The sequence below is a fragment of the Vanellus vanellus genome (genome assembly GCF_965231255.1).
Source record: "Vanellus vanellus genome assembly, chromosome: 18".
NCBI lineage: Eukaryota > Metazoa > Chordata > Aves > Charadriiformes > Charadriidae > Vanellus > Vanellus vanellus.
Genome location: NC_138923.1, coordinates 9,207,077 through 9,222,913, shown reverse-complemented (window position 1 = coordinate 9,222,913; position 15,837 = coordinate 9,207,077). Strand labels below are relative to the sequence as shown.

The following is a 15,837-nucleotide window of genomic DNA, read 5'->3' as shown; positions in this document are numbered from 1 at the left end:
GCCCCATGGCCAGGCGCTCGCAAGCCACCACGGCTTCACGCCGCCTCGGGATGCAGAGCAGGGCAGATGATTTGCAGGGATGGTTTGCGGGAGAGCTGCTGGCTGGGAGCGAGCGCTTGCAGGGATGATGAAGGCCAGTACACTCCCGCTTTAGCTCTGCAGTTTATAGATATCCTTTTAGCATTATGCCTCCAAAGGAAATCTTCACGGCAAATAAATAGATCCCAGATGCAACGAGGGTCTGGCTTTCCAGAGCTGGCTTGGGTGGGACTCTTCTCTGCAACTTCCAGCTTGGCAGCAGCCTCTCCACACACCCTCTCCTTCCCTCCCCGGTGAGCTCGGTCCCCCACAGTCAGCGAAAAAAGCAAAGAGGACAAGAGGAGACGGCGTCAAGTTACGCCAGGGGAGGTTTAGATTGGATATTAGGAAAAATTTCTTCACCAAAAGGGTTATCAAACATTGGCACAGGCTGCCCAGGGAAGCGGTGGAATCGCCACCCCTGCTGTGATTTAAAAGATGGGCAGATGTGGTGCTGAGGGACATGGTTTGGCGGTGGGTTTGGCAGTGTTAGGCTGATGGTTGGACTCAATGATCTTAAAGGCCCCTTCCAACCTAGGCAATTCTACGGTTCTGTGATTCATAGAATCACAGAATTCATAGATTCACAGAATCACATAGATTCATAGAATCACAGAACGGAAGGTGGGTGCTGGCATGGCCCTGCGGCGCTCGTATTGAGCGAAGGATTCCTGGGCTGACTCCCACCTTGCCCTGTGCAGCAGGGCAGGACTGTCATCCCCCCGTGTACAAAGAGACACTGAGGCACGGAGATGGAGGACCAACCCACCTCGATAAGGGAGACGAGCTCACAGCAAACCCGCCCGGCCCAGGGCAGGTTCGAGGAGGTCTGGGGCTGGATGGGGGAGCCAGGCTGGGTCAGCTCGGGATGCAGCGCCGGCGGGGACCGCTGCGGCTGTGCTCCTGGGGACCAGCCTGCCAGGGACTGCCGCAGAGCCGCCATCCCTGCCAACTTCTAAATCCAGGTTGGACACGCAGGATTTGTGCTTTGCTTTGTTGTGTTTCTCTGCCCTAATAGAGATACTCAGCAATCGCACTTGTCACTAATTGAGGGAAGTCCCAGGGCTTGTGATCTGTCAATTAGAGCAGCACAGCCGTTCCTCCGGCTTTAAAGTCTCCAGGCTGGTGGGGAATATTTGGCAGGCAGATGACTAATAACCGCAGAACAGAGCGAGGTAAACCCACCCCGGAGAAATGTGATGGATCTGCCTCCCTCTCCCGCCCTGCCTGTGCCAGCTGATGAATCAAAGGCAGCCGGGACCCGGTGCCGCCAAGGAATATGCTCCTGGGCTTTAGCTGCTGTTCGGTTACGCTGCCACAGGGCACGGAGGGGAGGGACGAGCGGGTCCCCAGGCAGCAGCATCTCTCTTTGGGATCCGTGGGTCCCCAGGCACAGAGCCTCTCTCTGTGCTCCCCTGCGAGCAGGGGCTGCCGGCACTGCAGCGGCACATCCTTCCACGGCTTCAGGGTCACCGGCTCCAGCAATTCCTCCCAGTGCGCTTTCTGGGAAGCGGAGCCATTTCCCAGGTGCAGCTGGCGGCGGCGGCTCGTGTCACGCAGCATCACCGGCCGCTGCCACAAGGGAGCGAGGGCAGAGGCCATCGCTGCCTGCTGAAGATAAGCCTTTCGCCACCACTTCCCCCAGCCCCAGCAGACCACAGAGTCCACCCAAGCAGCCCCCCCGAGAGCATGAGGGGGGGAGCGACGGGCAGAGCAAGACGGGGCAGGCACTGCCCTCTGCCCCTGCGCCAGCCCGGGAGGGTGGGGGGGTCCCACCGCCCTCCGCAGCCCCGTGCATCAGCAGGACGCCCCGGTGGGAGCTGAGTCAGCCCCGGGCTGGGCTGGGGGAAGTCATGGGTTCCTCTCGCAGCGCCAGCCCGAAACCTCAGCGGAGGCACCACGTGCACCCCGGGGTTCCCACACCGCCCCGGCGCCTGCCCCGCGCCTCCCCCTCCCCGCTGGCGGCCACCGAGCGAAACCGGCAGCACGTGCGGGCAGGGAGGAGGCAGAGGGGGAGGCAGCAGCCCCCCGCCTTGGCACAGCACTTCTGCTCCGGGCAGGACAACCCCGGCTCAGCAAGCAAGCTGGGGACGAGAGAGGAACCGGTGCTCTGCTTCCCCAGCGATGCCGGACTCCTCAGCTCCTCTCCCTTCCCTGTTCAGTTCATTGCACCGGGGACCGAATCCTGTCCCTTCTGGCAAGCAGAGCTTTATTCCTCCTCCCATCCAAAAAAACCCAACAAAATCAACCCCTTCTCCAGTCCCCCAGGCACCCGTACAAAGAGCATTGTGCAAAGGCAGAGAGCAGCTCTGGAAAAGCCTAATCCCGCGTCTGATCTCTCCCCGCTCGCCCCCGGGCGCCCCGAGCTGCTGCCAGCGATGCCTGGGGCGGCTGCTGGGGCGGCACAGCCCTGCGAACCATGGGGAAAGTCCCTCCCTTTCAGCTCTTACTGAAAATCCTGCTTTTTTTCTTTTCTTTTTTTTTTTTTTTTCCCTGTTTTCCCAGAATCTGTAGGTAAGAAGGCTTAAATCTGTGTTAAATCCCAATAAGCAGCAAAGCTGCTGGGTCCAGCCTCCTGCTCCGGCTGGGACTTTGCTCACCTCCATAAACTACCCCTGCTTTCAGCCGGCTCCTGCCCCACACACCTCGCCCGCTACCCAGCTCGGCGCCGGCATCCCCTCCCCGAGGGGGCTTGGGGGCTCCCTGGGTGCTGGGACCCCGGGAGAGGACGCCCTGCCTCGTGCCCTGATTTTGGGGCTGCCGTTTGGAAGCCGTGCGAGGTCGCAGAAAGCGCACAGTGCTGGAGGGAGGGCACCGGGAGCACTTTGAGCATCCTCCGGCGCTGGCACCAAGGGCTGCTGGCTCCTCGCCTCCACCGGACCAAACGGGAAAGGGAAAGCACCCCCGCTTTTGGGAGCCAGCCGGCTCCTTCTCAGCCCGGTGCCGGCAGGAGCTGGGGTGGAGAGGACCCACCTTGTGGGACCCACCGCACCTCGCGCGTCCCGTGCCCTTCTGCTCTGCTGGCTTTCCAGAGGCGACGAGGCATGGCCTGATGGCAAGTGGCATCTGCCATCTGATTCAAACCACCTTCCATCAGTGCCATCCCCGCCTGGCGACGGGGGCCGCATGCCTCATTACCCCCGGCGCTTGGCCGACCGGTGCAGCGGCACGGGGGGCTGCGCTCCCCTCCGAGCATCGGCCCTGCTGCCTGCCCGCACCCTCCTCCTCCTCCTCCTCCCGTGCTCCTCCGCGGGCCCAGGTAGGCGCCTCTGCCCGCTGCAGGGACGGGGACAGGGACAGGGACCTAATGCGCCCAGACAGGGAACAGATGGCAGGAGCCATTAGGCTGAAGACCTCCTAACTGTCACCTCTAGGAAAACCACTTAAGACAAGTCCCCGAGCAAAGGACGGGCGCTTTGCACCGTGCCGCGAGGGCTGGAGCGGCCGCGCTGCTAACTCACTCCCCGGCACCATCTGACCACGCTCTCAATTCCCCTTTCTGCCCTGTGGCTGCATTTTATTTCGGTTCCTCTGGCTCTCGCTCCCCAAAGCAAACCGCGCCTTATAATTGACGCTGGGGGTGCATCGCCCCTTCCCCGTTGCCTCCCCGGCTTGCGGCTCACCCCTGCATTGCTTCACATCCCTCCTTCCCACTCCTTCCCCACCATTTCGGCGCTCTCGCTGCTAATTTTGCTCTGGCTGCCCCTTCCCAGGCGCTGTTTCAGTTCCCCTTCCCTTGGCCATGGGACGGGTGGTGGCATGTCCGCCCCACTCCTCTCCCGTGCCGGGCAGCCGGACCCAGCCGGACCCAGACGCACCGGGATGTGGGGTGCAGGTCCCCCCACATCTATAGGGGTCACGGGATGGATCCTGCATAGGAGAAGCCCAGCAATAAGGCAAATAAAGCTGCCGCCTCTCCGGCCAGCACGGGGATGCTGAGTCCTGGGGAAGCTGCCCGGGCGTCCCTGGGGACGGGACTCAGCACAGCACAGCTCTCCCCGGGTCGAAAGACCTGTTATCGCTGGAAATAAATCAGGCCAATATTTAAAAATAAAGGTGCTGGCAGGTGCTTGACTCCCTGAGAGGGCCTGGAATAAATAAACCCGCAGCGAGTGGCAGGTGGTGGCCAATTCCTTAATCTGCCCTTTTACTAAACATATACCGTGCGAGCAGCCAGCAACAGGTGGCAGGGGCTGGCCAGCGCGCCCCGATCTTGCTATTTTTAAAAAGAGCTTATCTCTCCGTAGTTGGAGCTTTTTTACATAATCTTCAGCCAGCGAACGCCACTCCTTCCCCTGCCAGGAGAAAGGGGCAGCGGGCAGGGGACCCCTCGGTGCGTGCCCTGGGGACCGCGGGCTGGCCCCGGAGGGGATGTTCCGGGTCCCAGGGAAGGGACGGGACCGCTGGGGTGAGAAGCAGAGGGTACGGACAGTCCCAGGGTGGCTCCAGCCCCCGCCGCAGCTCCACCACCCCCCAGGCGACCCAGGGGTAGTCCCTGCTCCCCTCTCACCCCCGGCCTGGGGGCTGGCAGGGCAGGACTGGAAGGGACAAGTGATGGGAGGTGATGGATGGTCACAGTCCGGCTGTGCTGGTCCCTCGTAGCCCACCCAGGGCAGCCCCAGAGGCGGCTAGAGCTGCCCAGCTCTGGCCAGAAGAGCGGGATGCCTCCGGCTTAGTTTCCCCCTTGGGCTTCTGCTTTTTGCCACCCTCGGGTGCCCGCCTGCGTGTCAGAGCTGGGTCTGGCTTGGGAACCCACGGAGGCGGCTTCTCCCCAGCTGAACAGGCAGCAGCAACGTCCCCGTCACCTCCCCCTTACCTGCGGGCTGCTGGTGCCGAATCCCAGGCTGGGGGTGGAGGGGACGGACATCGAGTGTGGGCCCATGGGGGAGCTGATGACGGAGAAGGGAGGTCCCATGCCATTGATGGGCGAGCTCAGGGTGCTGATGGGCGAGTGGAGCTGGCCCGGGGAGCCCAGCGAGGAGCCGATGCCCGGCCCGATGGACGGGTGGAGGGATGGGGTGGCCATGGGCCCCCGGCTCGTGGGAGAGTTCAGGGACGTGGAATTGACTTGGTTGGAGAAATCTGTTAAGAGAGGAAAGAGAGAAACAGGGCTGAGCCTCCAGTCCGGGACAGGCTCTGACACAGCCCTGAGCCGCAGCCGCCCCGCTCCTCGCCCTGCCGAGGGGCTGCCTTTCAACCTGCCCCCGGAATTCCCAACGCATCCTCCATCTTTCAAAGTACCTCCGCAAACATTAAGACAGGCGCTGAGAGCATTTCCACCTGCAGACCCAGTTGTCACTGTCCTCCTCCATCTCCCTCACCCGCTGTACCCCAACCCTAAACGCTGCTGCAGAGGCAGCATCGCTGCTCGGGCTGATGCGCCGGTAGCGACCCCACCACGGGAGCAGACAGATGCTCTCCGTGCTACGGGACGATTCAGATTTATCACAGCATCCCAGGGCCATGCACGGGGAGCGTGGAGGAGCTGCGTGCCCGGCAGCACCAGCACGCCGCGGCGGCAGGGAGGGCGGATAGGCGGCGAGAGCATGGTCGTGCATCGCACGGGTGGTTTGCGTGTCCGGCCAGGGCACGAGCGTGCGATGGGGAAGTTTGCATGTGTCGGCAAGGAGGAACGTGCCCGTCTGCCATGTGGGTACCCGGGAGGGGGGGGGCAGATTTCTGCAGGCAGCATCGGGCGGGCTGCGTCCGCCTGCGCCCCAGCAGCTCCGCCGGCCCCGGGGGAGCAGGGGGGGGGGGGAGAGGGAAGGGGGGTTAAAAATAGACTCCGATTCTCCCGAGAGGAGACATGGAGCCATTCCTGGCACATTTCCTCCTCATCCTGTCACGCTGCTTGCAAAACAATCCCGCGCGAGGAAGGGGCCGGCTTGTGGCCCCCGAGGGGGGGATGCGAGGAGCTGCCGGGGGGGGATGCGAGGAGCTGCCGGAGGGCGGCAGGGACAGAGGGGCAGCATGGGCAGGGGCTCCATGGCATCGCCACCGCTCACCCCGACACCTGCCGGGATCCCCCCCAGTTCACACCAGCAAATACGGGCCCAGAGAGGGGGAGGCACTGGTGTGGATGCTTGGCCAGGGGCTATTCACAGGGGGGATCTGGGAGATACTGCTTTTGGCTGTGGGCCCCAAATTTAACCAAATTCTGGGAAATATTGTCTTCAGTCACCTGTGGGGGGTCAGCTGTGTCCCCGGGATTTTGCAGCGATTAGCATACGAGCATTACACAGTGGGAAACATGTTTGCTGAACCCACGGCAAGCCCAGCCCCACAATCTTCCCCGGAGATCACCGATCCCAGCGGGGAAACCCCAGCATGGGGAAGCAAAGTCCCAGCAAGGCAGTGATGCTCCTCTTGCAAAGCTACGCACCCAGCGTCCCACTGCTGCACTGAGTCCCATCACTGTACCCAGAGTCCCATCGCTGCCCCCGGCATCCCACCACTGCCCCCAGCATCCCATCGCTGCCCCCAGCATCCCACCGCTGCCCCCAGCATCCCATCGCTGCCCCCAGCATCCCATCATGGCCCCCAGCACCCCACCACTGCCCCCAGCACCCCACCACTGCCCCCAGCATCCCACCACTGCCCCCAGCATCCCATCATGGCCCCCAGCACCCCACCACTGCCCCCAGCACCCCACCGCTGCCCCCAGCATCCCATCGCTGCCCCCAGCATCCCACCACTGCCCCCAGCATCCCATCGCTGCCCCCAGCATCCCACCACTGCCCCCAGCATCCCACCTCTGCCCCCAGCATCCCATCATGGCCCCCAGCATCCCACCACTGCCCCCAGCATCCCACCTCTGCCCCCAGCATCCCACTGCTGCACCCCACACGGTCACACCTCCTGCCCTGGCACCCTCCCTCCAGACGTGACACATTCAGCCCCATCCCTGCCTCGCGAGGGTGCTGGTGGGGCACACAGACCCCCAGGTGCTTCCCTGCGCAGAGCCATACCCGCAGGCAGCCGTGCTGTCCTGGCACCCAGAGCCCCCGCAGTGCGTGTCCCCCCCAGGGCAGCCCATCCGTCCCCAGCACGCCCCCGGTGCGCCCTCCCTGCCATAGGCGTGACAGGATTACAGACGCCGCCGGAGAGGCTCGCTCCCTGCAAGGATAATTCCTTCAACTCCCAGAGAAGAGCCAGAAGCAGGATCCCCGGAGCGGGGGGCAGAGGAGAGGAGGGGGCCTGGATGCGAAAATGGGGATTAGGCTCCAGGGCTGGGATGTTGCCATCTCCCTCCGCACAGGTGTCCTGTCCCATATGGGACAGCCAGAGGGGACACGTGCCCAGACCCTGTGCTCCAGCCCGGTGCCACTTGTCCACGCCGAAACGAGCCCGTGTGCCGGCACCGCTGGCGCTGGCAGGCGTCTCTGTGGCCACGGCGGAGGCGAGCATCCCTGTCCCTGGGGGGTTGACCTCACGTCGGCTCTCGCAGGATGTTGATATAAAACAACCGCCGGCCACCACGTCACCCGCGGCTGAGTGACGCGCAGGCGGCACAACAGGAACCCCGGGAAATTCCTCAAGGCTTCAGGGTCTGCTCCCGGGGTTTAGCACAGCGGGACCGTGCTACCCGACTCTCTCTGCTTTTTTGGTGCCTTTAACCAACCGGGAGGAGGAGCAGGGCTGGATGCTGCGATGTGCTGCGGGGTGCTGGGATGCGGGCTGTGTCCTCGCCGCCATCCCGCATCCCGGGGAAAGGCAGGAGCTCATCCCACCCCAGCCGTGTGGGTGGGCAGCGGGTCCCAGCCAGTCCTTCTGAAGGAGCCCCAGAAACACCCGTTAGCCAAGGCGATGGATGGAGACCTTCCAAGGATGCGCCGGATCCCCTGGCCAGGGGAAACAAGCACTTGACCTGCTGGCAAAGGGAAGGCAGCGAAGCACAGTCCTTTCCTTTTAAAAGATCCTGAGTATTTAAGGCAGGCGAGGTCACAGGCAGGTTACTGCTGACCGGCTGGTGACACAAACACATCACAAAGCAAAGCACGCGGAGGGCCAGCACCTTTCCCAAAATACCCATCCCCTGGGTACCACGGGAGCTCCGCGTCCCCGGGCATCCCGTGCCCCGGCGCCGGCTCCCCTCACCCATCCTGTTCACAGGTTTTGCCTTCCCAACACGGTCCCCGACACCCAGCGAGGAACTGGGTGTGCGTGGTAGGGCCGACCTGGAGAAAACGATTCAGGCAACAAGAAAGGAAAGGAGGCGAGAAGAGGACTGGCCTTGCATCGAACAGAGCCGTCGGGGAGAAGCGTGTGCAGGCACGGACACATTTGGGAGTGTTTTCACCCAAACCCCTTGGCCAAACCCTCCGAAATCTGAACCAGACCTGAACTCCTTCAGAGCATCACGACTCAAAGCCCGGTTCAAAGCAACCCCTTGGACACCGGGATGTCTCCACTCCTCATCCAAACGCTTCCTCCTCCACAGCCCAAAATGCCGCTGCAAGAGCGGCCGCAATGGGAAACGTTCACCTCCAACCCACCGGCAAATACGGAAAAGGGTTTGTTTTGGTTTTTTCCTTAGCAAAAACCAAGAGTCCACTGAGGCAACTCAGCGCGGATGCTGCCGGCCCGCCCGGCGCGAGGGGGAATTCTCCCAGCGGGAAGGTGCGTTTGGGGACAATAATGACTCAGGGTGGAGAGATGAGGATCCGAAGCGGGACATGGGAAGTCCGCCCTCCTCATCACAAGGATCCTATAGGACCTCGAATGCTAAAGAAGCGCAAGAAAAACATAAATTCAAAAAGGAAAAAAAGCCTAAATTGAGGAAATAGCCTCAATAAAAACAAATAACCCCCCGAACTGATGGATACCACTTGGACTGCAGCAAACAGGGGAGGTATTCTCCCATACGCATTTTCAGTTCAAGCCGTGTGAGATTATTCATTTTTCTTGCGTAGTTTTGCCATTTAAAGCCATTGTGTGTGACTATCGCTTGACCAAAATAAACTCTGTGCCTCTTTCTAAATAAAAAAAAAAAAAATAAAAAAAAAAGATCTCAAAGCATTTCCCCTCTTGCCGCACCCATAAATTGCAGCTATTTTCTCTGTGCATCCTTTGTTTAAACACAACGACCTCTATATATCTGACAAGATGCCCCATGGCAGTTGGGAGATCGGAAACAAGAGCTCTTCGGCAGCCAAAGAATTCGCAATGAAGCTCCTTTTCTCTCTCTTAAACTGCGAACCCGCGAGCCACGAAATTTGGATGGGAATTTTTCCCAAAGAATATGCCGTTTAGGGCAGGGCCACGTGATGCACCTCAAGCGATGGAGCTGCGCGGCTGCACGGAGCCGTGCGCGTGTTTCAGCTCTCCTCCGCGGCCGAGGAACACGCTGCAGCTCCGACCACCGCAGGGAGACTAAGAGCCAGCGGGTTTTGATCTGGCCTCGAGATAAGGAGCCCCAGTCTTGTTTTTCTGGCGTGGTGCTCATCGCTGCCCTTTCCCTTAGCAGATACCTGGCTCGGCAAGGTCTCTTTTGCACGCCGTCGTCCCTGCTTCACCGGTGGGCAAACCGAGGTCCGGGGAGAGCGATGCCCCCGAGGAGGCAGCAGCGCCGCTGGCAGACACCGACGGCACAAGTAGGGCACGGGCTTACGTGACCTTCAGCAAGGTCACAGGGGAAATCGGAGCCAAAGCTGGGAATAGATCCTGGCTAGTGCAAGACCCAGGCTAGCATCTCCACTGCTCAATCAACCTTCTCCGCATTACCTTCTTCCCCCCTCCCGGCCCCACGACAGCCAGCACTTTTTTACTATTATTAATTTTCAATAAGGGAAGAAAACATCTTTATAAAGCGTTATTCCTCCTTCTCATCCGGCTGCGTTAGACGCTCAGACCAGTGCAGACAAGCACCAAATTTCCCCGGGCAGCTTCACTGCTACTTTCCATCCCTGTGGCATTCTTGGGGCCAAGAGCAGAAACCTCCAGTTTGGACCAGCAAACATCCATGTGTGGATGCGGCCCGGACGGGCAGGTCAGAGCCCCCGGGAGCTGCGGTCGCCGAAAGCATCCGACCACGCCGCCGGCTCTCGCAATACTTTCCTGTTGCATTTTCTCAGCCGGTGCACGGGACTCCTCCGGTGCCGCTGCTCGGCCAGGGTACGCCTGCAGCAGCCTGAGAGCTAAGAACAGCTTCTGCCGACACAGCAATATCAAGAAGGGCTGTGATTTTAACATTTCTAGACCACAAAATGTCCCAGAGCAGAAACAATTACAACAGCGCAGAAGCGCTTTTTCCCAGGATAGCTCATTTGTACCAGAATGAACTGTACCAGCATAAGCTTTCGCCAGTATAATCTTCATTTATGCTTAAGAGGCTTTGCCAGTAAAACTAGAGTGACCTAGCTCTGCTGGAAAACCTTTTCTCGCATATCCAGGGAGTTTACTCAGCAGCTCGGCGGCTCCACAGTCCGCTGCCGAGAGAGGGGAAGTTAAAAAAAAAAAAAGAAACAACACACAAACCCATCTCTCAAGGCACAAACAGACTCCCTGTGCTTTTCAGCAGCCGAGGAGGGTCGCAGCCCCGGGGGGAGCACCGAACAGCCCACCCGAGCGGGACCGGAGGGGTCTGCGGGCATCCCATGGCTCCGGGGAGCCGTCACGGTGCCAGCACCCCACACAGCCAGCCCTGCCGCCAGCCGAAATTTGGAAAGTCGCCCGCACACCCCCCTGCTTCCGCTTCTTTTTTCTCTTTTTTTTTCCTCTTTTTTTTTTCTTTTTTTTTTTTTTTTTTTTTTTTCCCTCAGCACCTCTTCCTCCTTACTCAGAAAGCAGATCAATTCTGGGTATTAAACAGCAGGAAATTCTAAATTTGGGTCGCCACTCCCTTCCTTAAGTCAGCCCTCCGCGTTAGGGCTTTGCAGCGCGGTGGGGCCACGTCTGGAGGGGATCGGGACCAGCAGCTGAGATCGGGCTCTCGGAAATGTCCTCCTGCTCTGCTCTCGAGCGGCACTTTGGTGGGGACCAGGTTCAAAACTCCAACACCCAAATGCACGTGAATCCGCACGCAAACGCGGGCGCTCTCTGAGAGCGCTGTTCCTTCTTTCGGTGCCTCTGCGGGCGGTGAGTTTCCCTAAATAAACTCGGCAGTGAAAATCACTGTCCGTTTGCTCTCATTCCTCAAAAGTGGTACAGAAATTTCCTCACGAGCTTTCCATCCAAGGAACCTCGAATCATGGGGGTTTCCCCCTCTCCTCCTTTCGCCGAGGCACCGGTGGGAAACCGCCTGCGGCCCCCCGCGGCGCGGGATGCTGCGAGCAACGGGCAGGCACCAAATCTGGGCAGGACAGGAGGGTCTGACCATAGTTTTCAGGTGAAAACTGGGGAATAACAGTGAAAACATGGGATGAACAGTGACCACAAGAGGTCAGGTCCTCACTTTTGTCCCTGATCAAAAACTCAAGTGAACACAGAGCGTGTTTACAGCGGATGAATTTAAATAGCCCCTGCCCTACAATCTTGGGTAAGTTTGCTCTCGATTTACACCAGCGCAGCTGAGAACCGAAGCAGGGACGGAGCAAGAAGTGCCTCTTACCCTCCCAGCGCTGGCTGCTGCCGCGGGCCCCGCAGCGCCCGACGTGGGCAAACTCGGGGAGACGACCTGCACGGTGCAGCGCGGCTGTTATCCCAGAGCCCCCCCCCCCCCCCGCGGGTCCAAGAAACACGCACCACCTTGTGGCCCACGCACATTAAACTGCGCTTATAGCACTCTGCCCAGCGAGGAGAGGCCATCGAGCCCCCTAAAGCAGCCGGGAGCCAGGCACGTGGCAGAGGCATCCCCGGGAAGAGACACCCTGAGACGTCAGAAGATGCAGCTGTATGTTATCCATACATCCCTTCTGAGCACCGCTGCCACAGCTGTAGGTAAAAAGGTGCAGGAGCACCGGACCGCGCTGCAATCAACTGCGGTGGTCCCGAGCAGCTGTGATTTCAGCAAAAAGTAACATGAATGTTTTTTTCCTTTTACATTTCTGGACTTGAATACAAAGGACGTCCTTCTCAGACCCCTCCAAAGTCTGCACAAGGGGACAGCACACAGAAATGTGTCTTTTTGTGGGCATTTAAAGATCACCACATGCAGTTTCTTTTTGGGAACCTGCTCTGAGGTTTGGGGAGACTTCCTTCAGCCACGCTCGGCACTTTCCCCACGAGAAATGCCGGACGCCGCCGTGGTGGTTTGAGCTGCTCGGGGACGGTGAGAAACTCAGTTTCAGCTGCTCTCTGCTCCAGGTGGGTTCCTCCTCCCGCCGGGTTTCACTTTGACCAAACTAAAACCTCAAAGCCACACGGCTTCTCACCCCCGGCTCCCCCCTCCCGCCGAGCCAGCCAAAACCCACCGGCAAGACCGCTCAGCACGGCCGCCACCAAACCCAGTGAGGAGCAGAGGCGCGTTGTGGGGCTTCCAGCCCAGCACTGGGGTTTCCTTTCCAGGGGGTTTACTCACTTGGAGGAAATTTTGGCAGCACCTCTCTGGTTGCTGCCGGCCCGGTGCCTTGCCGGCGATGGACAGGCATTAGCTGCTGCCTCCTGCCAGCGTTTCACCTTATGGGGTTCTGGGCTGTGGCATGAGATGACAGTGCCCACGAGCAGCTTTTCCACTGCGCTCTGCACGCCAGCCTCTCCTTCCCCCAGCCCGAGTCCCCACTGCCAGCGCTCTGCTCTCCTCCCAGAAGATGAAGGAGAAGAAGAAGGGCAAGAGCATCCCACCGCCGGGCCACGGGGCAGGGCGGATGCAGGTTCTGCAAAGTGGTACCCACCCCAAACTTCGCGGCAGCGCTCTGTGGCGCGGGCAGCATCCCCACCCCACGGGGCAGAGCCGGGATACCTCTGTCCCTGCAGCTCCAGCACCCGTTCTCCCTCTCTATCCCACTTTATTTCCTCTTACGGATGCAACTTTGCAGGTAACATCAGAGCTCCCCAGCACCAAGGACGACCATGTGGTCACTGGCCAGTGCTGGGTGGCGTTTGGGGGTCTCTCCCCAGGGAACCTGCGTGGGTCACCATGGGCTCACCAATGTTCCCATTTTTTGGCAGAGCGGCTTAAAGCACCACGGGGTCCCCTTTAGGAGACACGCACCCCATCGCCTGCTAGAGCCTGGGTGCCCAGAGGTCTGCTGACCCCCCACCGCAGGACCCACACCAAAAAATGGGATGCTTCAGAGCTAGCGTGGACGGGGGGAGCAGTCCCACTGTGGATATGTGTGTGCCGGAGAGGCACAAACCCCACACCGGGGCTCACCAAGCATGCTCAGCTCCGGTATAGGGACTCATTTTGTCTTCTTTTTTTGCCTTAAAAACCCCATTCCACCCTTCCAAGAGCCCTGTAAAAGCGCGGCCCGCTCCCGGAGCCACCGGCAGAGCCGGAAGCCTGCAGGGGCTATTCCCGTCTCCGAGGGGGAAGGACTCAAAAAGAGGAATTTTCCAGAAGCCGCTCTCCCCGGGAGCCGCCGTGTCACCGGAGGAAACGCTTGCGAACGCCCCTTCCTCCGGCCGCCGTGCCGGTGGCACGCCAGCACCCGCGGCTTCCCGCCCCGCGCAGACCCCCCCCGCCCTCACCAACCGTCTCCCCCACCCACGGAGGACACCCACCCACCCACCCACCCCTCATGGTTTGGTTTTTTTTTTCGGTTTGCATCTCCCAAGCGCACAGGGCATCCTCCGAGACCCCCTCGGCCGGAGCGGGGGGCGGCGGGTGGAGAAGGGAAAAGCAGGAGGCGTGAGCCAAGCGGGAGAGCGCGGACATACGGGAAGTGCGAGGAGCCCCTCGGAGGGACGGGAAAGGCACATATGGGAAGTGCGAGGAGCCCCTCGGAGGGACGGGAAAGGCAAACGCCACGGCGAGCGCGGCGGGGGGGGATGCGGGCAGCGCAGCTCAGCTCTCCCCCGGGCTGGCAGGGGCGGGCGGGGGGGGGAGGGCGCAGCCAGGCAAACAAGGATTCTGCTGATAAAGCAAATGTGACTCAATCACACGCTTGTGCAAAGATGTCACAACAGTCCTGAGAAATTACAGGCTCCTATTTCATCCCTCAAGGGCCAGCGCTGTCCTCGCTCTTACAATGCGCTCTGTTCGGCTGTCAGCGGCGCAGCCAGTGCCCCTAATTTACTGGCTGGGAACCCGCTGCGGGGACGGTGCAATAATAGGTGCAGTGTAGTGCCGCTGCCAGGGCTCCTGGGCTGGCAGCGGGGCCGCGGAGACGTCTGCTGAAGGACTCAACGCGGCGGCTCTTTTGAGCTCGTGCCACCGCACTCAGAAGCCGCCCGAAGCGGGGGGGGGGCTCGCCGTCCCCTCCAAGCCCCGGGATTTTTCGGGGAGCAGGTCAGCGGGACGGGGGTAGGTGTCCCCAGCCCAGCTCGCTGCCCCGAACACGGCGGCGTTAGGAGCTCCCCCCCCAGCCCCCGGGGAAACCCTGCCCTGGGGTTGCATCTCTCCATCTTCTGGGGTGTCCCCCAAAAGGGGGGGAGGTGTGGGGGACCCGAACCTGACCGCCAAAGCAAAGGGCTGAGTCTCCGTCACCGCAGTCGTCCCCTGCTGCTAACCGTCCCCAAACACAGCCAGCAGCAAAACCGGCGATGCCGAGACAGGACCTGTAACTGCTGGCACCCCTCCGGCCCCCAAAGGGCATCGCTGAAGCCAGAACAGCAGCAAAAGATGCCAACGGAAGGGAAGATGCTCCCTCCGGTCCGCAAAGACGGAGGGCTGCACCCGGGGGTCCCTTCAGCCCTCCCCAACGGGCAGCACCAGCGTGGGCACGTGGCGGCGGTGGCACCCGGGTGCTTCCCCACGTCTGCCCGTCCCGTCCCGGGAACCGGGGAGCTCTGCTCCGAGCTCCTCATCCTCCCCGCGAACGCTGACCTTCACAGCCTCCGCGACTCCATCCCGTTCTCCGAAAGGAGCGCGGTGCGAGCGAGAGCGCAGTGGTCCCGCAGGTTGCTGGAGCTCATTATGGCCTTTTAATTACATTCAATTGCAGTTTTATGGGCTTACGGGCAAATTGGAAGTGATCTAATTGCCCTTGAGGGGGTGCTACGCTCTGAGCTATGAAAAACCAAGCAGGAGCCAGCGAGACGCAAGGGGAGCGCGAAAGCATTAGACTCGCTCTAGCAGAAAGAGGAGAAGTTTCGTCTCATGTCGAAGCTCCCCCAGGACCTCACCAGTAATGAGCCGCGCACGTGGCACGTGCCGGGCCCGCCGGCGAACCTGCATCACCCACTTGCCCCACCGCTCCAGCACATCCCACCCGCGGCCCCCCAGCACCCGGGTCGCACCCCCACGCTGGGCTGCGGGTTGGGAGGATGGACGTGGAGAGGAGATGGGTCTCAGACCCGGTGCTAAGCAGGCTCCTCTCCCCGGGAAGCTGCTACCTTGAGTCCTAAAATGCTCCTCTCCAAAGCAGGCAGGGACGGAAAAAAGAGTGCAATGAAGCAGGAGCCACGCTACCGGAGGGGAAGCTCTGCTCCTCGCAGGACACGCACGGGCTGCAGCCCACCGTGAGGCTCACAGCCCAGGGGATTCAGTAATAAATGTCCCCGCTGCTTCCCACAGCGTCAGCCCTTCAGATGTGCAGTGTCCCTGCCCAGCAGCTCTCCGCATTGTCCCTCCAGGAGATCTGGGATGAGCCAAATCCAGGAGCAGGAGCAGCCCGGAGGCTCTCCATGACACCGGCTTTGACGTCTGTGGGCTAAAACCCGTGTTCCCCCCTTACTGATGGGTCCTAGAGGCACAGAGCCTCGGGACGATGGGGAAAG

General features: G+C 60.9%; 1 protein-coding gene across 2 annotated transcripts in view; it reads right to left on the bottom strand.

Annotated features, from left to right (window-relative positions):
* Positions 1–15,837, bottom strand: part of RXRA (retinoid X receptor alpha) — a 119,018-nt gene that overhangs the window by 33,676 nt on the left and 69,505 nt on the right. For both annotated transcript variants that reach the window (XM_082492659.1, XM_082492660.1), the window contains exon 2: positions 4,895–5,160. In XM_082492659.1, the coding sequence (XP_082348785.1) occupies positions 4,895–5,160 (266 nt within the window). The remainder of the gene's footprint in view (positions 1–4,894; positions 5,161–15,837) is intronic.